This window comes from Chelmon rostratus, chromosome 3 (assembly GCF_017976325.1).
Source record: "Chelmon rostratus isolate fCheRos1 chromosome 3, fCheRos1.pri, whole genome shotgun sequence".
Lineage (NCBI taxonomy): Eukaryota > Metazoa > Chordata > Actinopteri > Chaetodontiformes > Chaetodontidae > Chelmon > Chelmon rostratus.
Window position 1 is genome coordinate 21978042 of NC_055660.1, and position 13805 is coordinate 21991846.

The 13805-nt window shown below is 43.8% G+C and overlaps 1 protein-coding gene across 2 annotated transcripts in view; it reads left to right on the forward strand.

Annotated features, from left to right (window-relative positions):
• The window catches only part of pkd1a (polycystic kidney disease 1a), a 61583-nt gene that overhangs the window by 35779 nt on the left and 11999 nt on the right, over positions 1-13805 (forward strand). For both annotated transcript variants that reach the window (XM_041965815.1, XM_041965825.1), the window contains exons 23-42: positions 822-972; positions 2498-2650; positions 4279-4419; positions 5437-5758; positions 5983-6199; positions 7450-7609; positions 7713-7865; positions 8013-8157; positions 8527-8862; positions 8974-9062; positions 9311-9629; positions 11015-11192; positions 11328-11592; positions 11672-11867; positions 12321-12491; positions 12583-12726; positions 12821-13031; positions 13136-13256; positions 13377-13487; positions 13726-13775. In XM_041965815.1, the coding sequence (XP_041821749.1) occupies positions 822-972; positions 2498-2650; positions 4279-4419; positions 5437-5758; positions 5983-6199; positions 7450-7609; positions 7713-7865; positions 8013-8157; positions 8527-8862; positions 8974-9062; positions 9311-9629; positions 11015-11192; positions 11328-11592; positions 11672-11867; positions 12321-12491; positions 12583-12726; positions 12821-13031; positions 13136-13256; positions 13377-13487; positions 13726-13775 (3633 nt within the window). The remainder of the gene's footprint in view (positions 1-821; positions 973-2497; positions 2651-4278; positions 4420-5436; positions 5759-5982; positions 6200-7449; positions 7610-7712; positions 7866-8012; positions 8158-8526; positions 8863-8973; positions 9063-9310; positions 9630-11014; positions 11193-11327; positions 11593-11671; positions 11868-12320; positions 12492-12582; positions 12727-12820; positions 13032-13135; positions 13257-13376; positions 13488-13725; positions 13776-13805) is intronic.

Here is a 13805-nt window from a genome sequence, read left to right on the forward strand (position 1 = left end):
GTTTCTAATTTATTAATGAATTCTACTATTGATACGCAGTTTGCTCTACCTGTTAAAATGGACTGAATCGGTTAAAAAAGCGTCAAACGTAAATAGAACCTTCTCAAACCAGCCCGGCAGCATAATCCAAGAAATTGGCAGTCAAAACACATTTTTAACCATAACTCAGGAATTCATGAACTAATTGTGACAAAATTTCACACAAATGCCCAATAGAATAAAATGATGAAGTGACAACATTTTATATCCAGAAGGTCAAAGGTCAGCCTCCCTGTGACATCGTGATGGGCTTTTCTGTCCATTATTCAACACCATAACTCAGGAACAAAAGGGGAGATTGTTCCCATATTTCACATTTGCTCAGATACTGAGCTGCTGACACTAATCTTGGGCTCCAACAGTGCGAGAGACCTTCTGTGCTGCCGGGGTGAATATGTGTGTGAAGCATTCACATTTTACAGTTTGTAGCTTCTTTGCAGCAACATCCATATTTGAAGCATTAGTTGTAGTAGTAGTTCACCACAAGCTTGTTGGTTGTCCTGATATTGAGCTTCAGGTGATTGCTGTTGCTCCATTTGATGAAGCTCTCTATTAGTCCTCTGTACTCCTCTGTGGAAATAGACTCTAAGTGAAGACGACATGTTTCTCAGTGGAAACTATTCACTGTAATCATCCTTGTCAATATTGTTATACACTTAATGCATTTTATTGAGTACAGTACATACAGTGTGCATAGTCTTCACTACATTTATGAGTCTGGACAGAGACTTGCTGGCTGATTTGACCAGTTTATGTTAATATGAACCCTTTTTTAATGCCAGGCTGATGCCCATCATAGAGGGAGGCACCTACAGGGTGTGGTCGAGGACACAGGACCTGCAGCTCAGTGCAGAGCAGTCATACGACCCCAACATGGAACCAGACAACCAGTCCCTCCTCAGCTACCGCTGGGGGTGTCAAAGCACTTCGAAGGTAAAGACTTACATGAAACAAAAGTTGCCTACACACGTTATGACTGAAAAAGAGGTTGGATGAGCTTTTTCAGTTTAAATTGGCAGTTTCTGTTGTCGTTCAGTCCAGAGAGGTGAGAAAAAATGCTCAATTTGTGATGATTTGTGATGAAAAATAACACAAACTACCAGCTGCTCAGGTTTCCGTATATTGCAAGCTTAGAGTTATCATTCAGGCAGCACCATGTAAATGTAGTTGGGTTAAATGTCTTCAAGCACAGGAGGACTCAGTGAAGTACAACAAGTTCTTTGCTGTTCTGCTTCTGCTCCTGTGGTTAGACACGATCGTTTCTCGCTTTATTTTCAATATTTGGCTTTAGTCTAATAGGAGTAAAAGAGTGTTGAACTGTCAAACCAAACTCTACTCTGAAGCATTTTTATTGATACTTTTTTAATGGTGAATTCATAAGACAGCATTTGGAGGACAGACTTGATTCTGCAAAGGAGACTGTGGAAAAATTATGTAATGGTCATCTGGTCCCGAGTGTTGTAACTGCCTTCAGAGAGGCTGGCAGCGCCGATTTGAAGAGGAGAACTCAGTTCAGGACAGCTTGTGTGCCACCTGAATGTCGAATGTTTGCTTTTGTGTGTGTGTATGTGTGTGTTTGTACTATACGTCTAAGCAGACAGGCATTTAAAGGGTTATGTAACTGTTGAGAGATAAACTCAGCATTCCACAGCTGGTCCTTTGCTCCCCACCCTGATAATTACACACTTGCACACACAGTAAACAACATGCACACTTCACACACACACACACAAGCACTCAGAGATGTGTAGCGCTGCTGATAAAGAGAGAGAAGGACACTCATTCCAGTAACAAAGAGCGAAAGTCTTGCATTATGGTAGAAGGACTGATAGCTGAAAAGATCGAAAAAGGAGTCGACAGAAACACACTCGATCAGATGTCCTACACAGTCCCGGCCTTGGATACAGATATGACTGTAGGACACAATAAAGTTGGTTTAAAAATGAAGTAAAGCTGAAAAACGTTTTTGTTGATCGCCACCCATCATCTCATAAGATCTGAACTAATAATGAGATTTTAAGAATGAAAATCAGCAGCAATGTGTTTATGGTGAACAAACTATTGTTTATTTACTTTATTTTGTTAACTTACTTTCCTAAAAACAGGCACATTTAAAATTTAATAGATTTTTAAAATACTACTTAATACCATAATAATCCATCCATCCATTATCTATACACCGCTGAATCCTTTGCAGGGTCACGGGGGGGCTGGAGCCTATCCCAGCCGTCTCTCGGGCAAAGGCAAAAATTAATTAATGCCACTAATATTACTCTGATATGTAATCTACCAATTAAATCTAATTTCCTGCTTCTATTAGTATATTGCCTGCCTTTACTCTGAATAGCTGTATTGCTGTTGCGTACCAAACCCTGTTCTCATGTTGTATAAAACACAAGACACGAGAGAGAAGTTTCATAAAATGCTGCTGAAAAAATGGACCTATTTCTGCTTGCAGGGTCCGGAGCACTGCTCCAGTCTGAACTTCGGCCTGGGCTCCAGCGGTCCGGTGCTTGGAATCTCTGGCTCCGAGCTGGAGGAGGGGGTTGAATACACTTTCAGACTGACCATCAGCAAAGACAGCATGGCGCCGGAGTCCACCACACAGACTGTGAGTGCACACATTTCCCGATGCACATGAATACATACAGTATGCATGCTATGAGTCGGTGGTTCCCGACCTTTGGTTCAGATCACAAGATTAACTTGAGGGCTCACAAGAACATAAAAGAAATTGAAAAGAAGATCAAAGAAACATTGTTCTCCTTCTCAAATTATTCTTTTGCTCTTTTGTTCTTATTTATTTATTTATTTTTATTCTTGTGTATCTATTTCTTAGCCCACCACTACTATATCGGGGAGTTTAAAAAATCCGTTAATGATATAACAGCCAACATTAATTGACTGACATGTCATTGACAGTACTGCTATCAACCATACACACACACACGCACACACACACATATAGACAAACACCTAGTCTTGCAGTTCTGTGCTGCAGTTTCTCGTTAGTTATCTGCAATAAGGATATATATATATGTATCGTTCTGTCTGATTTATCTGTCTAACTCTAATATATACACGTTATTAGAATTACTATAAATAGTCAGGACAATTGGGAGCCTGTATCTCATGCTGGCAGCACTATTTAGGGCTATATCTTTTTTAAATGGCCCTTTTTTTATGTCCCGTTCAACTGAGGATAGTGCTCTGTGCTATCTGTCTTTCCTTACTGTCGCATTAGTAGTGATTTGTCACTCACTCGGACTCTGTCCTTGACTGTGAGAGGAAACTGCTGTCAGAATAGCGTCCCTCTCTGTAATTTGTGACGCGCAGCAATCAGAGGGAACATCTTAACAGTGTGGAAAGGACTGTTCACGGTGGAGCACAGTGACAGTTGTAGTTTAAGCAGCAGCTGTGTTTGTTTTGGCTGTGTGAGTATGAACATAGAGAGTTATTGATGCCACAGTGAGGCTGTCCAGTATTTTCAGCTTCTGTTTGGTCATGCTTAATTACAAGTGGATAGATAGATGCACTGATAAATGGATAAGAAATAGTAAAATAATGCTAGTAATAATAATTAGTTCATCACGTGCATGTGTTGTTAGTGTACATGCTGCCTGTCTGCCTACTGTAGATGTGGAAAGACTTAGATTGTCGTCAGTTCATTATGTTTCAACATGTTTCACCTGAACGTTTTGCAGAGCTTATATCTCTCTGTACTCATTTCATACTCATCACCCACATTATTCACTGTAATGACAATAATCAGCCTCTTCCAGTAATGACAGCACCACTTCTCAAATTCTCAGCGTTCCTCTTTTCACAGCTTATCTTTTGTTTCGTTTCTCTTTCATTGATCAGAAGCTCAGAAACCATGAACAATAAGCTGCTGCCAACAAAACACACTGATCCTTGGAAAATACAACACAGATTTTTCTGTGCTCCGCCAATTAACACAGCTCGGGTAGAATAGAGCAAAAGTTGAAAATCGGAAGAAAGTAATTGTTTTCTATCTAAACATTCACTGGCATGACACATGCACTGTGGTGCTGGACATATGAGCGTGAAAGCGAGTGTGTCATAAAGAAAGAAAGAGGTACTACATGTGGATCAATAAATGTTTGCATTTCATGTTTTTAGGTGGTTGTGTCTGCTTTCTAATCGGAGTGATCACCGCCTGCTGCTAACAGTAACACACAGCATGTATGTGTTTATGTGTGTATGTGTGTGTGACAGGTGCTCGTCCAGAGTGGCCATATTCCCATGGTGTATCTGGAGTGCGTGTCCTGTAAGGCCCAGTCCATCTACGAGGTCAGCCAGAACTCGTATGTCTACCTCAGAGGAACCTGCACCAACTGCCAGGGCTTTCACCGTGGGGTAAACATACAGACACAAACAAGCAAATCCAAATTCTGTGTCTCACAGCGGAATGAGATCACTGCACCACAGAAGCAACAGTGAAATCAACATTTCCACATCCAGATCTCCTCCTCCTGCTCCACCTCTCTCCACTGTTCAGACTTTCTCTGGGATTTGTGATGCAGGCAGCAGTGTGTGGGTGTGAGGATGAGGTCATTGTACAACTGGAGCCAGAGAGGATATGATTGGTCCTCACTAACACTGGGAAACAACTTGAAAGACTAAACTATTGTTGAGTCACTGGGCCTCAAATTGCAAATACCAGCTGACTACGCTCAGCTGTACTCTATATATATCATAAGTCTGTGTTTTATAATTGCACTGTACTTGACTTTCCATACTGCACGGGGAAGCTTTTTTTAGTTTTGTAGTTCTCACATGTGCGTACGTCATCATGCAAGGATAGAATAGAAACCGCTGGAAGAAGTGCAGTTTCCATCAACAGTGGCAGGGTCCAGGGTTTATGCTAAGCTTTGCTACCTGCTGACTGAACTTCATATTGAACAGACAGACATGACAGGGATATCAATCTTTCCATTTAACTACCGGCAAGAAGGCGATTAAGTGTATTTCCCAAAATGTTGAAGTATTCTTTCGAAGGTGTCTTACGCCCCAAAATGTGCGTCTCTTTCTCAACCTAATTACCCCTTTTTCAAAACCTGCTACCGAGGAAAACAAATCCAACTAAAAGCATTAAACCAGGCCAGTTATAGCCTGGTTTCTGGGCCCCATGAATCATCCGTGTATCTAATTGGCACTACCTGCCACTTTACTTCTGGCTCCAAATGTTTGCTCTGTAATAAACCAAACACAATAAGGCAAACATCAAAACAAATTTAAAAGAGAAACTGAGTTGTACTTACCTTTAATGAAAGCTAATTGCTGCTCATTTAATTTATTAACGCCTTTATATTTCTGAGGAAATCACCAAATGTAGCCTGCTTTTAATGAAATCCTTCTCTCTCCGCCTGTCAGCGCTGGAGTGCCATGACGCTGCAGAATGAGACTCTGGTCCTGGACTTGTCCTCCACCACCACAGGAAGTGACGGCATGAACCTGGTGCTGCGGCAGGGCGTCCTGCGCCATGGAGACTCCTACATCTTTACCCTGCATGTGACCGACGGCAGTCTGGACGGCGAGGGCGCCGCCTCCATCACTCTGCACCACAATATGCCCCCGGTTGGCGGGGAGTGTCACCTGACAGGGGGAGGGGAAGCGGGAGTGGAGTACGGGGATGGAGACGGTGAAGGCTGGAGGATACGCACGCTGTTGGACCGGGTGCATTTCAACTGTTCAGGTAGCAAGAAGGACGGCCTGACCTCGCTCTCACACACGTGAATCACAATATGTCGTTCTTATCCTCATTCACTCTTTGTTCCCATTTTTGACTGGTTTAAATTCATCCAATCTCATTAGCAGCTTTCTCCCTCCTTTGCTCATTATCTGTTCACAAAGATCGTGGTCTCTCTCTTGTCTTCTCTTGTTTGTTCACTTTTGTCTTTCTCACATTCTTCCCTCTAGGCTACAGTGATCTAGGGGTCTCAGAGACTCCTTTGCTCTACAGTCTACTGGTGACCCGCTGCAGAGAAGACTACTGTGAGGAGTTCTGTGTGTACAAAGGCAGCAGCCCCGAGCACTCTGCATTCCTGCCCCCAGGCTTCAGCTCAGCCCGAAACCGCGTGGCCGTATCCATCACAGTGGAGGATCACCAGGGAGCTGCGATCACCGCGCTCAACAAGTAACTACATTTTACTCAATTGTTTACTTCAGTTAAGCAGCAGTGAGGCCAATTAAATAAGATTCCGTCCTTCAGCTTTTTTTGTTTACATCCCAAGCTACTGCAGCCAGCTAAGCCTGTACATTACTGAAGTTTTTCCAAGCAGTAAAACTAATCCCCATCATCTCCAAGGTTTTTGTTCTGTTGTTGGCTTCTGATCGTCATGTAGAAGTAGAAAAGCCTAATTTCACCACACAGCTTAACCGTCCAGTGTGGAGGATTTAGGGGGATCTTTCGGCAGAAATGGAATGTAATATTTATGACTATGTATAATCAGCTGAAAATAAGAATCATGTTTTTGTTACCTCTTTATCTACAGAGAGAGCAGGTCCTCTTCCACAAATGTTGCATTTCCATGTTTCTACAGTAGACCAGACCAGACATATCAAACACTGGCTCTAGAGAGCGCCTTGAGCGTTTTTCCTTCCCCTACACACTCGGGAAGGGAGGGTGAGGCGAGGGGTGTTCATTTGGTTGCAATCTGCGACCTTACTGCTTGATGCCACTAAATCCTACACAGTGGAGCTTTAATAAAGTTTAGCTCTGTAGTGACTAACAATTCCTGCCTTACAGAGACATTAAACAAGACAAGAGTCTCCCCAGGCATGATCTGTAAAACTGTATTTACCATTGTGAGCTAACATGCTCACAATCACAGTGCTAGCATCATGAGGAGGATGATGATGATGATGTTAAGCAGGTTTATTTGCCGTGTTCACAGTCTTACTGTAGTTTAGGTTGTTAGCATGCACACGTGAAAAGTAAAGTTCATCCTGAGAGTAGAAAACTTCACTGGATAGGTGACAACTTTGACCTGCTGGTGGCGCTAAAGGTAAAGTCAAAGGGTCACGAGAGTCATTGCAATTCATCTTTTGGGAACCACAAAATGTTGTGTGAACCCATCTGGTAGTATGGTAATTTATACAATAGTTGCTGAGATATTTCAGTCAGGATCAAAGTGGCAGACCAACCAACCAACACTGGAGCCATGGCAAAAAAGTATATATGCATTTACATCTTTCTGGGTAGAACCAAGAAAATTAATAAAAGCATCCATAATCTAACCTTCGGTTCTTGTCCCTTTCATGTAAAAACCACATTACTGTCCTTGCACTCACATGTGGGAAAGAACATGCACATCCAAGTCTACGCAAATACAGCAAAGTTAGAAACACCGTTTTCAATAACGGGGCTTTGTGTCTTCTGTCCAGGTCTATTGAGGTCGTGCTGCCAAAACCTCCCCCGGAGTACAACAGCCTTCCCCATTGGCTGTCTGAGCTGACAGACAGCAAACTAAAAAAGCTGCTGGAGCAGGGAGACTCCCAGAGAGTCCGAGAGTTATCACTGGCCCTTATTACCGTCCTAAATGAGGTAGGCCTATCCACCCAACATCAATTCATATTCAATTCATTTATCACTCCAATTGATTGATGATACCTGAAATCTGCTCACACCTGTATTTGTCTTCTTCCAGTATGAGCAGACCAGGGAGTCGGTGCGGGTGTCCCGAAATGAGCGCGCATACCGCGTCAGAGTCCGCAGCAACATCACCAGAGCTCTGACCGCTCTAGACCTGACCACCGTTAACGACATCCAGCAGACCTCCGCTGCTTTGGCTCAGTGCACGGTGAGCAGGATGACAGGGAGACGAGGTGTGAAAGAAAGGAAGGAGGGTTAGCAAACAAAAAGAAGGGCAATTAGAGAAGGATGTTGATAGAAAAGAATGAAATCAGGCTAGAAAGCAATCAAATGATCAGCTGTGTGTGTTTTCCAGGCGGTGAGTCGAGAGTTCATCTGTGAGGAGTGTCAGAACAGCACTCTGAACAAGCTGGAGTCCATGCTTGAGATACTGCAAACTGACACCAAACAGGGCACCGTCACTCCCACTGAGATAGCTGACAACATCCTGAACATCATGGGTAAGGAGGTCTGCTGCCTCTCTGTGTATGCATGAGTGGTTCCAGCTCTCAGATCAGTGCAGCCAGCAACAAGTCATTTAATCCTGCATGCTTGTTGCTAAGTGGAGAGTGGAGAGTAATACTTTTTCACTGCTGTTTCTTCTAACCAGATCACGTACTTGGTCTGAAACATAAGAGACCACAAGGAACAAAGACTATTTGTGCTATAAACTTCAAATCAGTTAGTCAGCCTTGTTGCCATGAATGTCTTTGTATTCTTTGTTTTATGTTCTACAAGATTGCATAATTTATTTCAACCCAACATATATTAAGGAAAAAGAGAAAATCATCATTGATTAAACTTGTCTCATCTCCTCTCCCTCCCTCCAGGTGATCTGATTCATCAGGTCAGCCAGTCAGCATCCCAGTCGTACCTACAGCCTGCCTATGTGGACTCCCCCTCATCCTCCTTCACCACTTCTTTTTACTCCCCTGGTGAGGAGCAAGGAGGCTCCCTGTTAGACCCCTCTCCCTCCTCACTGGAACCACACCCTCTGCGAGTGGCAGCCAAGGCTTACAGCCTGTCCTCAGTCCTCATGCTGATCCTCATGCACGCCCGTGTGCTCAACGAGGAGCCGCTTGTCCTGAGGGGAGCTGAGATCGCTGCCACGGGGAAACTGGCAGACCCCCAGAGCCTGCTCTGTTACCATGGAAACAACAGTCCAGGTGGGCTTGAGTAGTTATTGTCACACGAGCTGGTGAAAGTTGTACATTGGTCACTATAGTTTATTGTCAGTGTTTAATCTTCTCCTCCTCTCTCCTCTCCTCTTTTGCCAGAGTGCCAGCGGTTCTCCATCCCCCGAGCTTTCAACAAGAGTCTTGGCAAAGCTGCTGCAGGAAACAGCATCATGCAGCTACTGTTTCAGGTAATATCAGAGAACATCTACATGATGAAAGCTACTCACTGGAGTACAGATATCTCCTTTTCAGCTTTCTCTCTAGAGTGCTGTCAAAGAATTTGCTGCCAGTGCCAAAGTCTTTAATCAGCATACACTCACAGAAACAACTTGTCTGAAGTAGTCTTTTATTTGATGTGGTTTAGACTTTTTCTGTTGCAGACTCACTTCATCAGATCTAATTTCCTCCACTCTCCCTGCTTTCTTTTTCTCATCAGGTGGAGTCCAACCCCTTCCCATTCAACTATGTGGCGAACTACACAGTCTCCACCGAGGTGGCGTCCATGGAGTTCCGCACTGAAAATGGCACCCAGATTCCTATCTCCGGACTGGACGACAGTCTAGCCATCACGGTTGCCATTAACAACGGAAGTAGTGGAGCAGAAGCAGGTCCTGAGGGTTCTGGCACTGGCAGGGTCCCCACAGCTGGAGCTGTTAACATCAGCCACTGTGACTCTGTCATTGTGACAGTCAGCACGGGAAACACCAACAGACTAGCAGGACTGTTTGTGCAGCTCAACTTTACCTCTCTGGAGGGTGAGTGCTCACGTTCAGCACTTACATACATTACCGTATTTCCTCAAATAAAAATTGGTTGTCAAACAAAAGACGGATCTCTAATAATGGCCGGGGGATATGATCAACACAAACAGATAAGTAATATATATATATATATATAATAGAGGCCTGGGGCAAAAAAAAGCATGAGTGGATAAACTCCCAGCTCTCATTGCTTTAATTTAGTAAATTCAACAATATAGTCAGGCTATTTTCAAGGCTTTGTTGTTCAGGATAACTCATCTAAAGTGTTACTGTCTGATTCCAGTCATCATATTTCATTGTAAGTCCCAGCCAAAATGTATTTTGTAACATACGTAACATACAAGAAAAAGATGGTCGTAGCTACATTTGAAGTGCCTTATGGGAACCTTGCAAGTCAATGGGTTTTCCGCAAACCCACTGCTGCAGCTGTTTCACAATAAAAGCCTTGTCAAGAAATTAGGTGTTTCTACCAACCGAAATGCTAGAGGGCTTTTAATTTGAAACAGATAATGAAAGTTTGGAGTTTGTATTAAAAGCATAATGCATTACTTTGACAGGCCAAACAGGGGTGGATCAAAACCAGGTCTCATACTAAAATCTGACCAATTATTCTTAGCCAACAGAGAGAGCTAAAAATAAAGGCCTATCTCTGCTACAAGCCTGATTCAAATAAAGGCCTGATACCTCCTGCAGTTGAGCTTGATAAAGGCACCGGTCACTATTTGAGGAAATACAGTATATAATGTATACGGTACAAAAAACACACCATTGGTTAAGCTTACAATGTTCAGTTTTATTGATGTGGAAGGCATTTTAAAGCTCTAGTAGTATTGTGTTGGGCTGCATCATAAAACAAGTGGATCCCTTGTAGCCTTTTCATTTTTATTATTCTCACTTTAATTTCATTTGTATCATCACGATATGTACAAGCAGCAATTTGTCTCTCCGTGATCAATAAAGAGCCATTCTGTGTTGTTTTGGCACTGTTGCTCTCTTTATAATTGAAGTGACTTCTAATGTTATTTTAGTGCCAGATGTATAATTATGAGTCCGTCTAGTATTTAATTGCAGCATGACAGATTGGCAGCGTGAATTTTGAATTGGCTTGCCAGCATGTAGCTATTATATCGGCCAACAAGGGAGATTACATTATATAGATGCATTAATATGACAGGTAACGAGGTAAAACAGAACTCATCAAACTCACTTTGCGATTCATATAACTGCCTGCTTTGGTCATTTGGTGACACAGCATTTTTATCCTAAAAGTGGTTTGATGAATAGAGAACTAATTAGTTCCTTTATTTGTACTGTTGTATTATTATTTGTAATTGTGCTAACTTGTGTTCTTCTTCTTACTTATTCCTTTCCTTCCCCAGATGCCAGAGCGAAGGATAAAAGAGAAGAGGGTGTGGAGGAGCCATACATCACAGCCTACCTTCATTCACATGAACGACCCAATGAGTTCAACTGCACAGACAGAAAACGTATCACACATAGTATGACCAGGGGGCAAGATCTCGATCACAGGAAATACACCTTCTTCCTGTCACCAGAGTAAGAGCTCTTGTTCATCCACCTCAGAATTAAACAGAACTATTTACTGGTGTTTGTAGCAACTGGGGCAGCAACTGAGGTTTTGTTTCTGCACAATTCCACTACAACCAAATTTCTCTTATCTGTGTCACATAGGTCCTACGACACCACTCTGGACTACTTTATCAATGTGAGCACGGCCTGCAGCCCTGGCTCTCAGCCTGTGGGTGTTCATCTGGAGGTCGGGGTGTTTGCCTCTCTGTGTCAGTACTTCAATGAGAGTGAGAAGCAGTGGCGGACAGATGGCATGGTGCCCCTGGCAGAAACCAACGCCAGCAGAGCTGTTTGTCGCACCAGGCACCTCACGGCCTTTGCTGCAGGCCTATTCGTACCGGCCAACGCCATCAGCTTTAAAGCGCCAGTCAGTATCAGAAAAACAAACACTCTTTTTGCCCATGCACCAGACAAACACACACTGAAACCTTTCCCTTCTGCTTCAGGAGCGTTCTGGAGCACCGAGCCTGGTCGTCCTGTTGGTTTGCGTGTTGGGCTTACTTAGCTATGTTGTGGCAGCAGCTATCTTGCACAAGCTGGACCAGCTGGATCTGCGGCGGGCCGGTGTGGTTCCACTCTGCGGCCGAGACGGGCTCTTTAAGTATGAGATCCAGGTCAAGACTGGCTGGAGCCGAGGGGCTGGTGAGTTAGCGAGACAGCACTAAAAAATAGCCGGTAGGAGGGTAGAAAGTATGCACCTTTGAGTCATTTATACCTCAATGGGTATTCACAGAACTATATACTGTTGACACTAAACTTACATAATACTGAATATAGGCCTGAAAAGATGACATAAAATAACGAAAGATGATTTAAAGCCACAACTCCATTTGCAAGATAAATAATAAACGTGGCAAACTCGAAAGAGAGAGAGAGTTTAAGACAAATGTTCACTGACATTTCACAGGCTGTGAATAAGCAAACCTCCTTTATCAACTTCAATTTCTGTAAAAACAAAATTAATTGTTGTCAGGTCAGTGCTTTAATGACTGAAATAGCAAAAACTACGTTGCTACAAACAAATGTTGATAGAAAGGAGAGTCTGTTCAGACTTCAGAGTGTGTTGATGTAATGAGTCTCTCCCTGTCCCTCCAGGCACAACGGCTCATGTGGGAATCAGTTTGTATGGCCGTGAGAGCCGCAGTGGACACCGCCATCTCGACAGCAGAGGAGCATTCACACGCAACGCTCTCGACATTTTTCATATCGCCACGGATACCAGCCTGGGCAGTGTCTGGAAAATACGAATTTGGCATGACAACAAGGGTACGGATGCACATGAGAGCTGGGGTCTTTGTTTGACCACCTGATATTTGATCAAACTTCATGTAACCCCCATTTCTTGACCGTCCCTCAGGTCTGTCCCCAGCATGGATGCTGCAGTACGTCCTGGTCAAAGACTTGCAGACAGGAAGCAGCTACTACTTCCTGGCTGAGGAGTGGCTGTCGGTCGACAATGAGAGAACCGACGGGCGGGTAGAGATTGAGCTGGAGGCTTCAGGTAGCAACTCATAACCAAACCATCCGCAACAAGCATGCGCTGATGGTGTACGTGTGTTTGTTGACTCCGTCGTGTTGCTTCCTCTTTCCTTCAGAGGAGGCTGTGCTTCTTCAGCTGCCCCGCCTCCTGCGGTGTGAGCTGCAGAGGGCGCTGTGCGAGAGTCACCTGTGGCTGTCGCTGTGGGAGAGACCCCCCCGCAGCCCTTTCACCCGACTGCAAAGAGCCACGTGCTGCGCTGTGTTGCTGCAGCTCTTTCTATTGGCCAACTCTCTGTGGTACAGCATTGTGGTGGACAGGAGATACAGGTACAGGAGCATGTTTTTTTTCACTGTCTTCCCTGTCTACTTGACTTTGTGTACACATTACAACAACTGCCTCGTTTGACATTTTTGACCATCCTGTGCTGCAGCCCTGTGTCGGGGTTTGCTTCATTAAATGGAGAGACGGTGGCAGCCGGTGTGGTGACCTGCCTCATTGTCTACCCTCTCTACCTGCTCGTCTTCACGCTGTTCAGAATGAGCCGCAGCAAGGTAACACAAACCTTCCCCAAACTACCACAATCAAGGTTTTAGTACCTGCCGCAGACCAAACGTGAAGCTGAACATTTCTCTTTGTGTGTGAATTTGTGTGTGTGCGTGTGTGAACATTAGTGTGTGTCTGTGGAGCAGGTGCCGCCACAAATGGACCAGGAGTCAGTGGAAATTGATGACTTCCTGGACAACTCCATGGCTGGAAGTTCCTTCCTCTTTTTTAATGGCGAGGTAGAGTCTCACAGGAACAGACAGGGATATATAATTGAATCATGTCTGATATGGTAATAGATGCTTGAATGTATTTTTTACTTTATTGTGTAATCAATATTGAATTAGAATAAATCCCACGGTTTTTCCAGCCTAGTGATTAAGATAAAAATGAACAGTGCAGTCAAGAGAGGAGACATTTTATTCTTTTCCCTTGTGAGATCATTAGTGTCTCTCTCTCTCTCTCTCTGTTTCTCAGACCAACTCAGAGGAAACCAACGTGGATTTGCCCACTCCATCAACCAAAAGGTGAGTTACTCTGTTGCCATGACAATACTT